The sequence below is a fragment of the Paralichthys olivaceus genome, chromosome 24 (assembly GCF_024713975.1).
Source record: "Paralichthys olivaceus isolate ysfri-2021 chromosome 24, ASM2471397v2, whole genome shotgun sequence".
NCBI lineage: Eukaryota > Metazoa > Chordata > Actinopteri > Pleuronectiformes > Paralichthyidae > Paralichthys > Paralichthys olivaceus.
Genome location: NC_091116.1, coordinates 7713839 through 7730184, shown reverse-complemented (window position 1 = coordinate 7730184; position 16346 = coordinate 7713839). Strand labels below are relative to the sequence as shown.

The 16346-nt window shown below is 41.0% G+C and overlaps 1 protein-coding gene across 1 annotated transcript; it reads right to left on the bottom strand.

The window, feature by feature from the left end:
* Positions 1-133: 133 nt before the first annotated feature.
* LOC109639017 (DDRGK domain-containing protein 1) lies at positions 134-4510 on the bottom strand. Its single transcript, XM_020102257.2, has 8 exons — positions 4298-4510; positions 2998-3147; positions 2302-2426; positions 2119-2220; positions 1914-2036; positions 1786-1824; positions 1599-1704; positions 134-595 (listed from the first exon to the last, which is right to left on the bottom strand). The coding sequence occupies exons 1-8, from the start codon at positions 4383-4385 to the stop codon at positions 435-437; spliced, it is 894 nt and encodes a 297-aa protein (XP_019957816.2). The 5' UTR covers positions 4386-4510; the 3' UTR covers positions 134-434.
* Between the last annotated feature and the right edge of the window lie 11836 nt (positions 4511-16346).

Sequence of the window (16346 nt, the reverse complement as noted above, 5' to 3'; positions counted from 1 at the left end):
AGTGCTAATAGATTTCAGGGGTCAGCATGTAGGTGTCAGACATGTGCTTTGTCTTTGTTGTTAGATGACATCACCATATAAGTCACATGACAAATAAGACACAACTCAAGACAAGATGCGACAAAGCAAATACTTGCTTTCAAACAGGATTTTTTTAATTGTTTTTCCTGTTCATGAGTTAGTTAATGTCACACACTGTGCATAGTGCGTCAATATGTGTTTATTTATCAAACATAAGTCCTGGTTTATGTGCAGCCTGACATCTGAGCTGTGGGCTCGTCTGTACTTGAAGCACAGCAGATAATAAATATTAGGTGCCAGACGCTATAGCCAGAAGCAGAACAACAGAGCAGCACGCGCTGTCCACCAAGTGTTAAGCGAAACCCTCACACTGATCTGAGTCCAGATTATTGTGACGTGTGGTCCTGCAGCCATCAGGCGGCGCTGCGGCTCTCAGGTGTCAGGTTAATGAGAGAGTTACTGGCCTGAGCCAGTTCTGTGATGGACACTCTGCCTCTCTGTCGGATGAAATGAGCCACAGAGTCCAGCTCCTCTGGAGTAATGGAGATAAACTTCCCTCTGTCGTCAATCACTCCTGCAGAAAAAACGTAAACCAGCATATTATGACATACATTTATACATATATGTGTGTATTGAATATAAATATATACTGTATATACTTACAACTTATTATTCCCACTGTGGGTCTAATAATGGATTATCTTATCCTATTTTAACTGTCATTTATTCATTTATTTAGATGTCTTCATCGACATCTTCTCTTTTCACCAACCGACAGTCTTACACCAAAAGACATCACATCCAACAGTTTTCTATCAATTATCACCTTCTGCTGATTATTTCTTTGCTGCTCCACTGACCCCTCACTAGTTTTACTGAATTGTAAAGCACCTTAAAAACACCTCTGCAGCTCATTTATGATCAGCGTGCCAACAGTTAGTTTACCGCTTCACTGACTGTTGATCAGAGTCAGGAAAGTAGTGAAGCTTAAATTTGAGCTGCAGAAAAACAAGCATTCCTGCTTCACAGGCATCAGATAAGAAAGACATTAAGTAGGTTGGCTTCAGAGATACACTACTCTCCAAACTCAAAACCCTGCGCTGAAGCTATTTGATGTGAGCACAGGATTTTGAGTGAAAGCATTACAATGTCTGAATGTGAAATCAATAGGTCCTGGTCTCAAACTGCAAGACCACGCTCTTGAATAAAAAAAGTAAAATGTTTATTAGTTTGACTGTCGTCTTTCATTTGTTTGCATTTCCTGCGTTGTATAAATTTGAGCTGCAGAAAAGTTTTCCCTTTTTTTTCGATTTCCTGCTTCACAGGCTTCAGATGAAAAAGGCTTTTATATCCGTTCACAGTAAGCTTCAGAGATAAGAGCTGCTTTGGCTAAAATGGATCTGGAGTAACGCCAAGAGTCATGAGCGAGATGCTCGGCTCACATTCAGGAAGGACGGGATTCTCTCTGACACAAGGCAACATTCCTCTCTTATTAACTCTTGATTCAAACCATAAGAGCTCATGTTTCTGTCTTAACTCTGTGCAGCTACATCCAGATCAGCCCTGCTCACACTCACCTGTGAGGGAGCCTTCCGCCAACAGGTCCTGCAGTCTGCTGATCGCATCCTGAGTCCTCATCCCGAAATGAGAAGCCAAGTCCTCCAGGAGGACGACCTTGGAGCTCTGCAGGACAGAGGGACTTGTTATTTCTAATATCAACATATGTCAGTAAAGGCTGGAGAGTGTAGAGCCAGCAAGTCTCACCTCGATGTACTCAATGAATTCTTGCAGCAGGTTGCGTGACTAAGAACAGAACACAAACATTTATTATGTCATATTTTAAACAAATGTTATTTGTTCAGTACAATAACTGATGTTGAAATTGGTCGGACCTGGTCTTCAGTGAGCTGCTCCTCCTCTCCCTGGTCCTCTACAATGAAGGAAGCTTTGAGTTTTAAGTACTCCTCCTCTTCCCGCCGCTCCTGCTCCTCTTTGGCTCTTTGCTCCTCTTCCTCCTGCAGACAGTTTTAAAGTCAGCGTCTCTTCATGGTAAACACAGAAAGAGAAAAGAGTCGTGGAGAGGTCCGAGTGTGTCACCTGTTTCTGTTCTAGCTGTCGTTCCTTCTCGTCTTCATGCCGTCGCTCCTGCTCCCTGAGCTCCTGCATTCTCTTCCTCTCCTCCCTCTCCTCCATCTCCGCCTGGAAGTAAAAACTCAATTCAATACAAGTGTCCATCATTTTGTCACGTTTCCAGTGTGAGCAGCTCAGCATCTCTCTCACCTCTCTCTGGGCTTTCTTGGCCTGTTTCTCCTCCAGCTTCTTCTGCTTCTTGGCTCCAACCTTTGCTGACAGCTGGAAGGTCTGCTGCTCCTGTTCCGGCTCCTCTTCCTCCACATCTTCCTCCTCTGAAATCCACAGCACACATCATATAGATCACATGCCTTGCATTTTGTGACTATTTCCATTTCAAATCTTTTTTAATTTTCCACAAGTGGATTCATGTAGGAAACCTGCAATGGGATGCTGACATATGAACATTTTTCTGTTACATCTTGTATAGTTTGGCTGGAGGCATTTATAATCATCTTGTGGCACAAAAAGCATAAATCTGAGGCATGTCTCTTGTCTGAAGTCAGAAATATAACTTACTACTAAATAATTACCTAAAAACTGGTAGGGTCTGTTGTTTCAAAGACTACTTATATAGTGGAGAAATGCATTGGCCTGAGAGGGAAGAGGAATCTTTTAATGCACATGGAGATTCTTGCCAATAAAAACCTGATGATCTCAAGTTAACTAAACGAGCAGGTTATTCCTTACTGTACATATTTCTGAATGTACAATGACAACAGTCTAGTATGAGCAGATAAGACACAAGCTGAGTGGAAGCTCAGTATAAAACATTGAACTCGACATGTGATGACCTAATCTCAGTGTTTGGAATTAACATTGACATGACAGGTTATCTGCGTTTACCTTGTTCCACAGCTTCTCTCTGTGGTCGTCTGTTGGCCATCACCGTGGCGAGGTTCCTCCTCCTGCGAGGCATACCCGCTCCTCGCTCCTCCGCCACGAGCTGAGGGCGCCCCACTGCCCGAACAACATCCCGCTGCTGCTCCTCATCAGCTGATCACACAACATATAGTGTAATTTTCATGCATTAACCATGACTTATATTAAGGCAGCAAAGATTTTAAATTGAATAGGGAAATAAGCACACGATCAGTTTGTTCTTATGGTTAAAGGTTAAAAACCTTCAGACGTTACAAATAGAATGCGAATGCTGAGGATGTCCTGAATAGGTTTGTTTTCTGTGCAAATGTAGCTGCAGAATGCTTGAGGCTTTCAGTGAGCTGATGTTGACACAGAAATAAAACAATGTTTTAAAATAGTATGACAGTTTTAAAGGTATTAAACAAACAGACTAAAAAAGTAACACTAACAGAGATTCAGGTACTTTCTGCTTTTCTGTCTCCAATAAATTTGATTTAGTTTGAAAGTAATGAAGAAACATTTCACGTACAAATGGTTAAAACTAAGAATATCATCACATTCCCAGCTTGTACCTCTTGACACAATATAACATTTGGTGGGATCCTGCAAAATGTATTTTAAAACAATCCTATACTCATCCCCAAATCATTTATTTTCATTTTGTTCAAAGAAATTGAACAGCATGTAAACTATTAAACTAGTCAAAGGAATAAAAAACAGAGTTCTTTGATATTGAAATTAGATATTTTTCCTGTTTTATTATTAATTGTATTTTTATTGCAAATATATTCTGCCCTATCCTTAAATATATGATATTCTAAGACAGATTATTAACACTATACAAACAAATGTATTGTGAACTTCCTACAATACAAAATGAGAAATAAAATAACTGACTTTAAGTGGGAGCTTATGTATTATTAAGTATATTTTACTAATTCCATCCAGTGTTTATTATTATTATTGTTATTCAAAGCACCTTCTCTGTTTAGTGAGATGTTTAGAACTGAACAAACTTAGTTGTAGTAAATAAAGGAGGATTTCAGATCGTATTGACCTCCTGCAGCTTCCGTAGTTTGACAGCACTGAGCTGACGTAGCCTGAAGTCTATAAAACTTCACAGGTTCGATCCCCTCTGTTTCATTCCACTGCTTCAATATTTACCAGAACATTAAAAATACACGGGACAGTAAATGACACAGGTGAACGTGCAGGTCTCAGAAAACCTAATGTCAGAGCAGCAGCTTGGTAAACACGATGCTAACACTTAGCATTAGCTCACCTTCCTGTGTTTTCCTGCGCACCTTGAGCACGAACGCGATGAGCACGACAAGGATGGCAGCAGCTATTAGGTAAAGAGCCACGTCCATCTTTATCTGTTCCTACCACAAACTCTCAGCGAGTGTTCAGACTCCTCCACGTTTGTTTCACTCAGCTGCTCCTCAGTGTTCAGCTGCTTCTATTGATGGGAGCGTCACACAACCAGCGCAGAAGGCGCGTGCTGCCACCTACTGTCCGGAGTCAGAACATGCACTCTGGCTCCTGAACATTTTTAAGGAAAAAAGTCAATGTGAATGTTCTGGAGAACGTAAAAGATGACAGAAACAATCTCTTCTGTTTCTTTGTGATTCATTCATGCACTGCACCCTGGCAAAGATTTTTGCTCTGCTTTGGCATTTCTCTATTAATAGAATATAAAAGTGTGTAGGTAAGCAGGAAGGAGGCCACCTGAGCAGATCTGAGATTCAGTTCAGCAATTCAGCACTTTGTCCCTCTCAGGTCACATGCAGTGCAGTCTAACACTCACTAGGTGGCAGGCGTGTTGCCACTGCAGGCATCTGCTCACACTTCACTAATGTGCACATAGGTGTGAACAGCCTGTGAGAGTTTCTCTCTGCACACTCTCACACACATAGATTTGCTGGTCAGTTATCGTTAATAGGACTTTCTATTGGCTATCATTGTAAACAGCGTAACCTTAACCATGGCCGATATTCATGCCTAACCCCCTACCCACAATTAACACCTCACCCCTAACCTTAACCAGAACCTCAGAAATTAGGACCAGACTTTGGTCTACTGTTCCTAAAGAGTTAACAAAACGAGTACAGACAAACACACACATACACACACACACACATACACACACACACACGCATGATTTTATATGCAAACAGGAAGATCCACATTCATCAGAGATGCAGCAGTGCTCATCTTCACATGCTTTCTCCTTGAAGAGGAAACTAGAGCAGTACAGTTCCAGTGGTGATCTCTCTCGCTCTCTCCCTCTCTCTCTGAATGTGTGTGTATCTGTGTATGACTGTGTGTCTGTTTGCTCACTGAGGTTCTCTGTGGCATGCTCTGACGCACACACACAGAGAGAGCGAGAAAGAGAGAGAGAGAGAGAGAGAATGCACCAGCATAACCTCATCCATCAAGTTAGAGAGGAGATCATGTTAACAGTGCAACACTCTCCACAGTGAATCACACCTGAATGCATCATCCACTGCTCCATGCATGGTGAGTAATTAAACCATTACACTAAACACTATAACAGAACTGCAGCCAGACCAAATGAAACGTTGGTGCCCCTGAATGTGGACTATGAGCATTTTCAAACCTCTCTAAGCAGTATGAACACTGCCTGTTCCCATAATCCCCAGGTTTTTTCAGTGCTTGGAATTTTGGGCTTTTACTTTTACACTTTTTCAGAACTACAAAGAACTTGTGCATCAGCAAAACATTGCTTTCCATACGTTTATGGTGCTGTTCAATGTGAAACCCTGGAGTGAAAAGTACATTGAGATACTATTTCCTGTACCGGCAGATAAAGAGAAAGTAAGAACACGTTCGATGAAACAAGAATAAAATATTTACATAAAAGTACTATTGATCAACAGGATCCTCGTAGCTCCTCCTCTGCCTGCTGGTAAAAAAAACCTGGTTAAACCACCACAGGACAAAAAATATGAAACTTACCTGCCTGCAGAGCCTTTAAAAGTATCTTGTGTTCCTCATCCACTAATTGGAAGTGGCTCTGTCATCACTGAAGTTGGCCTGAAGAGAAAATAGTGCAGAGTGGGGTTTAAGGGAAACTTCACAAGCTTAACAAATTAAGGCAGGGCCCCTCTCGGCTTGTGAAAACATTTCTATAGTAACAGCTTTATAATAACCCCAATGATGTCATAGTGATGTCATCAGGTTTATCACAACTTGGCGTGATACTCATTTAGAAGAAGAAATTTGTTTCGAATTAGATATGTGATGTGTGAGATACTGGTGCTTTTACCACTTATGGACAAGTTCAGTTCAAGGACACTGATCAGTTGCATTATGGGAAGTGTAGGATCCCTGTTATTGGGGCTACACACTGACATGTAAGATGTTTTTGACATAGTGATGGCGTGAAGGTAAATTACAGTGTTTTCACCGCAAGGACACAGGGTCACCTGTGTTAATGTGTGTGTCTGTGTGAATGTGGGATGGTGAAGTGCAATGAGCTCATTCTGTGCGTGCACAGCAGGAGCTGAAAGAATGTAACAGTCAGCAGATTTTTTTTTCAGTTGGAGGAGAGCAGCCCAGCGCAAGAAGGGGACAGAGGAGAGAAATAGAAAGTGAGGACGGCCTAATCGTATAATCCCTTCTCCCAGAGAAGGATGTGAGGCTCCGCTGGCTGTGACGGTACTTTTCCATCAACAGTGACATCTGGAGGACACAGGCTGGCTGTGGAGTAATGACTGCAATCTGACCCCCCCCCCCGTGTTTGTGTGTCTGTGTGTGTTCAGTGTTGTACAGGGAAATGTTTTGTTGCTACTGATAACACATTTCATCATGCTGGTAGAAGAAGAGTGCGAGTGTGAGTGTGTGTGTGTGATATATGATGTCAGTTTGATGAGTCTATGTGTCCCTGCAGACCTCTACGCCGCATTATATTTTACTATGAGTTGTCAATGTGCATGAGCTTTCAGATGAGCATGATTGCATTTAGCCGGTGAACTGATTCCCATTGCATCCTGCCCATCAGAGGATGTCTTGCACTCTGCAAAGAATAAAAGATGCACGTGGCTGAGACAGTCTAAAGTTGAAGGTGAGCAATTGAAGGACACTACATCTGCCGCATTTCCTACTTCCTGGTTCTCCACTCAGGTGATCTACAAGGGGGAGGGGGGAAGAGCTTCCAGAGCTCCTCTGGTGGGACGTCCTTGCAGAGGAAAGCTGCATTGTACAGCAAAAGAAGCACCATTGTCCCCTTCTTACTGTGTACAACCTCTAGAGGTCACTGTGGCCTCAGCCCCACGTGACGGCCGTGCAGGTGCAGCAGGGACAGAGCAAGAAGCAGATCCCAGGAAGAAGTGGTAGGAAGACAGGAAGAGGTGCAGAGACAAGGTGACTCCTCTGCATGCAGGCAGAGATCAGTTAATGAGTGCAACCTGAGCAAAGTCCACACACATCTGCAGACACACAGAAAATGTTTGCATCACACATCTCACACAATTTTTAACAGCTAGCCACATGATGCCCTACTTACTTTAGTGACATTACATATTTCATACCTCAAGATGTGATCAGCTGTCACTCATTATAATGGCTGACAGTATCCCACTCCGACTGGGTTTACATCTCATGACCAAAAGTTTTCAGACACTCGAACATTACATCTGGATATGGTTGCTGAACACTTCATTCAAAGACTGTGCAGGATATGTCTGGTGATTTTCAGTAAATCCCTCACTGGACACACTGTGTGTATTGATCATGCCTGACTTGTTTTGTTGCACTAGGTGACACTCCTTCATTTCCTTCAGTTCCATGAACACACATTGTAGTTTGTTTTAACTCACTTCCACACACACACCACCACTTTAAATACACTCAACAGCAGCAAATGTGGATTCATCTGCTCCAGAAAATTGTCCCCAACAAAAGTTCCATCTCTTTCAGTTTGAGTAGCATATGTTTATTGATTTGGAAAATTAAACCATATACTTGTGAATTGCTGTTTATATCTGTAGGAAGAGCAGCAGACAGGGAATGACATTATTGAGAGATGAATAAAGACAGCTGTGGTTTTGGTCTGCTCATCTGATTTGTTTAATGCACAAGCAGCTCTAATGCTTATTGATTAATAATCTTTTAGTTTTATTGAACAAAAGAACAAATGTAATAATAAACCCTCTGAGGTTTCAGCGGGAGAACAACAGCCCGGAGCAGAGACAGGTATAAGGAAGTGTACTTCAAGTGAAACCTTTTGACCTCGACCAAGGAGGTTATGTATTCACCACTGTACATTTGTTTGTCTGTCAGCAAGAATCCAGAAAAACAACCAAATGTAAAACGGGACATAAGCCAAGATATAATCTATTAAATGTAGGTACGGCTCTGGATAATTCATGGATTTTGATGATAAATATATTTGACTTGTACAAGTTGGTGTGGATCAGAATAATGGGGGGGTGGGGGTAGGGGGTGTAATGGGTAAATTTGCTTTTCATTACAATATTTTTGTGTTACATTGCAATAATATTTTAAATTTCATTAAAGTTTATCGCTGCTGTTCGTTAGCCTGTGGGGCTACAATTGTGGATAAGGCCACAGTAGCTGTACTGCAAATATGTAACACGACTACCCTGGCATCACCACATTGGTTCACATATGCAAATGGATCCAGGGGATGTTATCAATGTTTTACAACCAATCAGAGCAATGAAAAAATGACGAGGCAAATGCTTTTTTTTAACATCAACTGCAGCCATGTTAGTTGTTAGAGACACTCATTGGGCGCTCCTCTGTCAGTCACTTATAAACCTTCCCCCCATTTTACGGATAATTGGTTGTGATTGGGCCGACCAGTTTCAGAGCAGATGGAAATAATAATAATATTATTATCTCTCTTTAACTGCACATACCTGACAACTAATCAAACCACATGCTGCCATTTTCCCCAGGAGGACAGATGAAGGACAGGTCAGGGGCAGATTGTCCTCTTCTAAACACAGACTTTGTTGACACTGTGTACAGCTGACTGGTGATCCCTAACAACCAGTTTGTTGTCGTCACAATAGAAGCCGATGATGCGAAAATGTCATTATTAAAATTTCATGAATGGAAATAAACCGTGTGTTTTTCAGGATGAACTTTCCTTATGCACCAGAGTCTGTTAATGGTTGTGTGTTTTTTATGACTGCAGGTCAGAGTGGTTGTGACAGGGTGCGCTGGGTGACATTCACCTGTGCTTCAAGGACATCATGTTCTCAGGTAGACTCCCAGCCTTTCTGACGTCGCTCTACCTTTCAGCAGGTGTTAATATGAGGGTGCGCTGCTCTGCCACGGGACTGGACCTCTGCTGCGGACACTGGGATCTGCCCAAGTTATGTGTCCTCTCTGTAACAGAGTGGACACATTCATTACAATGTCATGAAGTCAAGGTTAAGACTTCATAACCCACCCATGGTCCTGCACTGAAGGAAAACCAATGGGACCGATCTTTTTTCTTTTCTTTTAGACAGTAAGAACAGAAAACATTTTGACCCCAGAGCACTTTTTTATTTACAGTTTACCTAAACAGATCAAACAAGTTTGATCCATGTCTGACATCATTTTCTGACTTCATTGGGGAATAGGGAATAATCTTCTGATCGATGAAATATTCTCTATTATTGGCCGATTTATCATAGAAATGTTATATTTTGTACCGTATTTTTCTACCAATCAGCTCAGTAAATTGTGAGACTAAGTAATATTCGCACCAAGTTTGGTAAAAAACACATACACACAATTGTGTGTCTACACCGGCAAATAAAATAAAACTGCTATGGAAACTGTATAAACTTTGTTTTGGTGCAACAGTTCTTCCTGCAGGCCATCACTGACTTCTTTGCCCTTCAGTCAACACACACCCTTTATAAGTGTCAATGCTCCCAGTCTTTACAGCAAAGTGGTCAATGTCCACAACTATGACTGTGCTTCAATTAGTGTTTAATCATTATTAGCGATATAAGCTATCTGCTCTGGTATTCATCAATAATACTGACACATACAATAGAAGAATATAATGGAAGAACATTAGATTTTCTTAATGGTAGGTAGTGTTCTATGGCAATATTCCAATAAAAACCTCAACAATGTAATGCCACCTTTTTTTCCGTAATCTCTTTGAAACATAACTGAGCAAACATGTGATCGAATATAATCAGATTTGGAAGTAAAATGGGTCCTAATTTGTTTTGAGTGCAATATGTCCTGATGAATTTGGAAACATATACACATCTATATAATTTTTTTGATTTAAAAATAAAATATTATGCATAGAATCATTAGGATTAAAGGCAGAGGCTCAGAGTGCACACAGAACTCCAACCTGACAAACAACCCTGTGAGGACAAGACGCTGCGGACAGTTGTTGCTGATCGACAAATGGCTCAGACGCAAACTGCTGTTTAAACCTCATTCACTAGCAGATTGTTCCCTATGGCGATAGTTTCCTCTTTGGTGCAGCACTGGACTGAGATTGAGCACCGGGCCTTTATCTGGAAAATACCAGTTTCATAATCACTAACAGGTGACCATGCAGTGCTAAATTGTTCCCAGTTCAAAGAGCCCGAGTCTAATTCTATGTTTCGGGTTATCTATCTGGCTCAAATATTAACCATCACATGAATAATTGGACGGAACGAGTCGTAAACTTTGTACTAGGGTAAGCAGCAGCTAATTATGAGTGAGATGTGGTTTAATTTGTAACTAGCACAACATTTCACAATCGCCTACGTTTCACCACAGCCTCCGTGACCGATCAGGATGTGTGATGAGCGGAGCAGGTTTGGAGCACGGTGACAGACGAGAAAACACTGAAAGTTTAATAGGGAGGGTGTTGTTACACAGTGGACACCAGCACCTAAATCACCTCACAACTACCTACAAAGTAATATAAGACAAAATAACTGAATAAACTTATTTTTTCATTAGTTAGTCACTCATTTATAGTTTCTTTTTTACACATGCTTCATTTCCCACTGATACATTTCCTCTACATCCCATTTACCGGTATTTGCAAATATGCATGTTGATGACAGTGGAGTTCATGAAATGTAGGCAGCCCTATCTTGTTCCCACCTTCGCTCCGCTGTGACATCATGCCCTGCCTTCCTGGGATTGGGTAACAAAGTCACCCAACAAGAAAAACATTCGCTTGACGAAGGTGATGCAGTGTGTTTTTAAATACTGTAACTTTATGGTGAGAGATCAGGTTCAGTTTTGTGTAGGTTTTTAATCTCAAAATGTGGAAAATGCATCTTTTTTATCTATTTAGTGCAGTCGTACTTCATATATGTATGTAAAAGCTTCCTATTAAGTCGTATCACTGAAAAGTAGAAGCAGTATTTCCTTTAGTACTGTTTCAATAGAGAAAGAGCAAGTATTGATATTTACCTCCACCGAAGACAATATGTTTTCAAATCCAGGATACTTCCTGGATAATTCCTGGATTATGATGAAAAGACTCAGACATGTTTATGCTGCTGATGTTTAAGAGTCTGCACAATTTGATGCAGATTCAAATAAAATTCCATATCTAGTGAATTTAAATGTGGTTTCTTAAGGGGACTGTTGGGCTGTGACAGAAGTATCCTCTACGGTGTTTATCTATATTCTTCAAGTCAACAAATCCAATTAAAAAGACCCACATCAATAATCTCCCTGACTCCTCCATCCTGACTGCAGCTTCAATCCCACTGGATCCTGCTGACGATGTCGATCTTCAAAAATGACTCGTGAATCTGATGAATCCACATTTGGAACATGGATCAGTTACAACAGTGTGGTGTATGGATGTGTTTTAATAGATTTTAGCAATGGAGCTCTATGGCTCAGAGGAATAAGATACAGCCATATTAGGTTTGCAATGTGGTAGTTTTTCCTTCCTCCTGGAGTTAAGGGCAGAGGATGGCGCACCTTTTTTAGCCCTATAAAGACAAATTCTGATTGTTTGCACATAGGACCTAAAAAAATAGGTGATAAGGACTGGGAAAACATGTCCTAAAACATTTAGAGTTGCTTTATAAAGACATCAACTAATTCCATATGAAGTTCTCCACTGGTCGGATTATTCCTGCACAAAACTTCACTCCTTTTACCCTTCTGTCTATCCAATCTGTCCAAAACCAAACAAGTTCTGGCCTGATTTTTCTCTAATGCTTTTCTGAAGTGCATAAATAAAAAGTTGGAGAAAGGTCAACAAAATGCTTCTCTCTGTTCTGCAACCATTAATATATACATGTCTTTGTCGTCTTCCCTTCTTGCAGTTTGGTTTTGTTTTTTTGGCAAATCATCTTGACAAATACCCCAATGATTGGATTTCAACAGGTCATACCTGTTTGGTCACTGAGGCTGCTGACATATAACTTCACTGCTTATACTTATGTGCAGTTAGTCATCAGGAAATGCATCCCAGCAGCATAAAGGTGACACAACTTAACACAAAGATATCATTGTCATTTCATTGTTCAATGAAGTGCACAGATGTGTTCCAGTCTGGTTGAACAAGTGAAATGTAACCACAGGTTCTTTTCACAGCTTTACACATTAACCAGTGCCTTTGACAGACTTCGCATAATGATCCTCTGTCAATTATTGACCTATGGGGCATTATGGTGTGGCCTTGGGTTGTGAGTGAATAAAGGACTTCAGACGTTCTATACAGCAAAGTTAAAGGCAAGCACCTTGCGGCTTTAGGAGAAGAGAATTTGGACTTCTCTGCTAAACTTTTACAAGTCTCCACACACACACACACACACACACACACACACACACACACACACACACACATTCAGATGCAGATCAGGAAGTGCAATACTGTTAAACGAGAAAGCATGTGAAGGTGAGCACTGTATCTCTTGTGAATGAGACAGTGTTCATGTTTAGCTCTGGATCAATGAGTCCCACTCAGTTTTCCATGCATGTTATCAATGTCACATCAAGATCCAGTAGTTACAAGATTGAACATGTTCCACCAGCTATCTAAGTGGATGCTATCACAGTGTTGTCTTGTGTCAGTGGTAAACATTGAGACAATCGTTCAGGGAAAAGACTGGACTGTTTGCCATGTGTTTTTCTAAATGCCTGCAGATAGAATATCAAAGCAGCAACTATTTTTCCAAGAATCTCTAAAGAAAAGGAATGTTGTAATGTACCACACACAACATTTAAAGTGAAGAAATGCACATGTCCCAACCCATTACCTGTAAATCCAGTTCCTTCAATCTTCTCCCTCCCACCAAAATGACATTGCACCGGTATCCTGCAACAAAGTGTACTATGGCATTCCTTTCAGTGTTTCACCTATAAACAGCTGCAGAGTACAGGCTGCTACCAGAGTGCACAACCTGGTCAAGGTCAGAAGCACAGATACAGGCGGAAATGACTGTCTGAGAGCCTGAAACATGATCCAGTAGTATTCTGTCCATACTTGAATTGTCTCTGGCTGCATTTGTACAAAAAGGAATAGAAGATGAAAAGATGAAGCGCAAGTCATCAGTCACAGGGACCAATAGTTCTGGCCCTCTTCAACCCCTGGATATTCATGTGAATGCATGACAAGTAGCTCAACACAACCGGCTGACAAAATAATTCAGCCTAGCAACTATTCAAGGATAGTCCCATTCCACAGGAAAACCATGCACCTGGAAACCCCCATAATGTTGAAAATCTTCTCAGCTCAACAGTGTTTAATTGCAATCTAAGGTCCTTAAATTGAGCTTGGCCAGATGGAATTTGTTTGCCCCTATTTTGAGTAAAATGTTATTGTCCTTGTTCCCCATATTTTGAGTTGTGAGAGGAAAGTTAAAAATGTTTTGGGTCAAATTTCTTAGCTTTGATGACTGTTAATCTCATGTCTGTGCACCAAGCACAGAAAGCTGATGCCAAGACTTGTTCTAGCTGAGCATAAGCTGCTTTCAGACATGCACTTAACTCCGCGGTTTCTCTGTATCTTCTCTGGAGGAGGTACATGTGTGAACGCAAATATCTGAGTGAGACTCTGCGCAGTTTCTGCAGACTGTATCTGCCTGAACTCTTAGTATGTGCAAATGTCCAGGAGAGGTTGATGTGTGAACCCCCCCTGGATTTACCGCGAGCGAGACACCAGTGTCTGTGTGTTGTAAAGAAAATCACATTAACTCTGCAGCGGAGTTAAAACTATTAATCTGCTGCTTTAATAATACATTTTTTTCATAAAACATGATTATAGTACAAAATGAATGCTTACTATCCCTGGCATTTATAAAAAGTTCACATTAAACTTCTAATAATCATGAGTTGAGCAAATGAAAGTCAACAGGGTCAGTGCTACACTACAAAGTTATAATCCTCAGTTCTGTTTTAATTAATGTGTAATTAACCTCTTTGACCCTGAAAAGACCCAGCAGTGGGTCAGTTTCTATAACCTTGAGTTAAGTGGACAAATCCACTTATTTTACATAATAAAAGAGTCGACTTTCATTGCCAGTTTCAGAGGCAGAATTGTATTATAAAGGTCAGACTGACATGTGAATGGATGTTTAAGGAGCATCCACTCTCCGGTTTCATCAGTGTGACACACCCCTGCCAATAATGAACACTACTGAAGGCCTGAGTATTGGGGAAAATGTTGGTGAGAGTTGATGAGATACAGAAACCTGCGCGGGCATTAAACAGGAAGACTCACTTTCACCTTGAGTCCACCCTCCCCCACATAACCTTACACCATACACATGTTTGCTTTGTACACACACCAACAAGAGGCATCAGTTGTCTGGGTGTGGTCGCTGTTAGACTCCTGGCTGTATCATTAGGAAAAATGGCAGGCTTTATCTTAGCGGCTGCTCCAGAAACCCTGCCTCTGTGATTCCAGCCTGATGGTTACCTTCAGCATATAAACACAGGAAATGAGCATTGTAGTCGTGCAAATTAGGACCACTTTTAGTTCAGGACAAATACGCAGAACCAGCATGGTTCTCAGCGATTAGAAGAGTTTGTCTTGTCCACTATGGCTACAGTGGATAGGAAGTTAAAAAAGCCACAGAAAATAAATAAAAATATGTATAGCTTGTAATAAAGTAGTCTACTTTGTATCGAGGGCAACATTTGTATGTTTTTTTTCCCACCCTTAAGTATCCTCTCAAGTGAACTGTGGTTAGCAGATAAGCCTCAAGATATTCTAGGCTATAATTTTCTTATTGTCAATAAATCCCATGAAAACACCAAAACTATCCTGTTTGTCAATGTCTCAGCGGATCTCAGTTAAAAGGCTGAAAGGCTCCATAAAGAGGTGGTGATAAATCTCTGAGAGTTCTTCGAAAACAAGCCCCTTACAAAAGGAACGCAAAACAATATGGATGATGGTGAAATTGATTCTTTTTAAAAAACTATTTACGCAGTATTCCCAGTGAACTTTTAATGGCTTTGCCAATCAAACTGAGCCACCTCCAAAACTAATGTGTTAACTCCACGTGTCTCATTCTGATCTTTAAATGACCTCTACAACAGACTTGTGTCAGGGGAAGAATGCTGACAGGCGAGGTGTAACCAGGACATTTTGTAATAGTATGCCCTGATGTGGTGCTTTCTCTTTTTTTTTTTTTGTCCATCCCCAAATACTATTCTACAGAGTGCCTGAACTTATCTGCAGGGATGGATCAGACTGCAAAGAGATACTTTATACTTTACATCAATATAGGACGGGGTTGACCGGCTCTGTTTTAATATACCGTATTTATTGTAATAGTTTTTGGGACAAAAATGAAGGTTTATGGTACAGAGGACTAAAATATTGCAGTTGGGGGATACACACACAACATGTTTTAGCAGGATGCATCCATTGTGGTTAATGGCCACACTCAGGAAAAGCCTGCTGTGGTGGAGAGGGACAGGATCCATTTAAGTTTTGCCGAAGCGGGGTCCCTCCTTTGGGCGGATGGGATGTTTTAGTTCACTTCCTTTATGTATAACTGGGTTAACAGTTGTGTAGGGTTGACATATGGAAAAATGGGCCTTGGGATGCAGATAAGAATTTCCTTCACGCTGGTTTAAAGAGCTGGACAACATGAATGAATTGACTTGTCTTGTCCTTGAAGTGATATTTAAAGGTCAAAACCCCTGTAATCCCGATAGATCACACCTACACACGCATGTTTACATTCAAACAAATATACGCAGTGTGAGAAACACGGGTGGCAGCACATTGCTGAGCGATTTCACACATGCATGCATGAACACACACATTACACACAGCCAGACAAGAATGTGAAGTTGAAGGATCTACATGCGTCTGTGTGACCAGCGTGTGTGTGTGTAAGCATGGT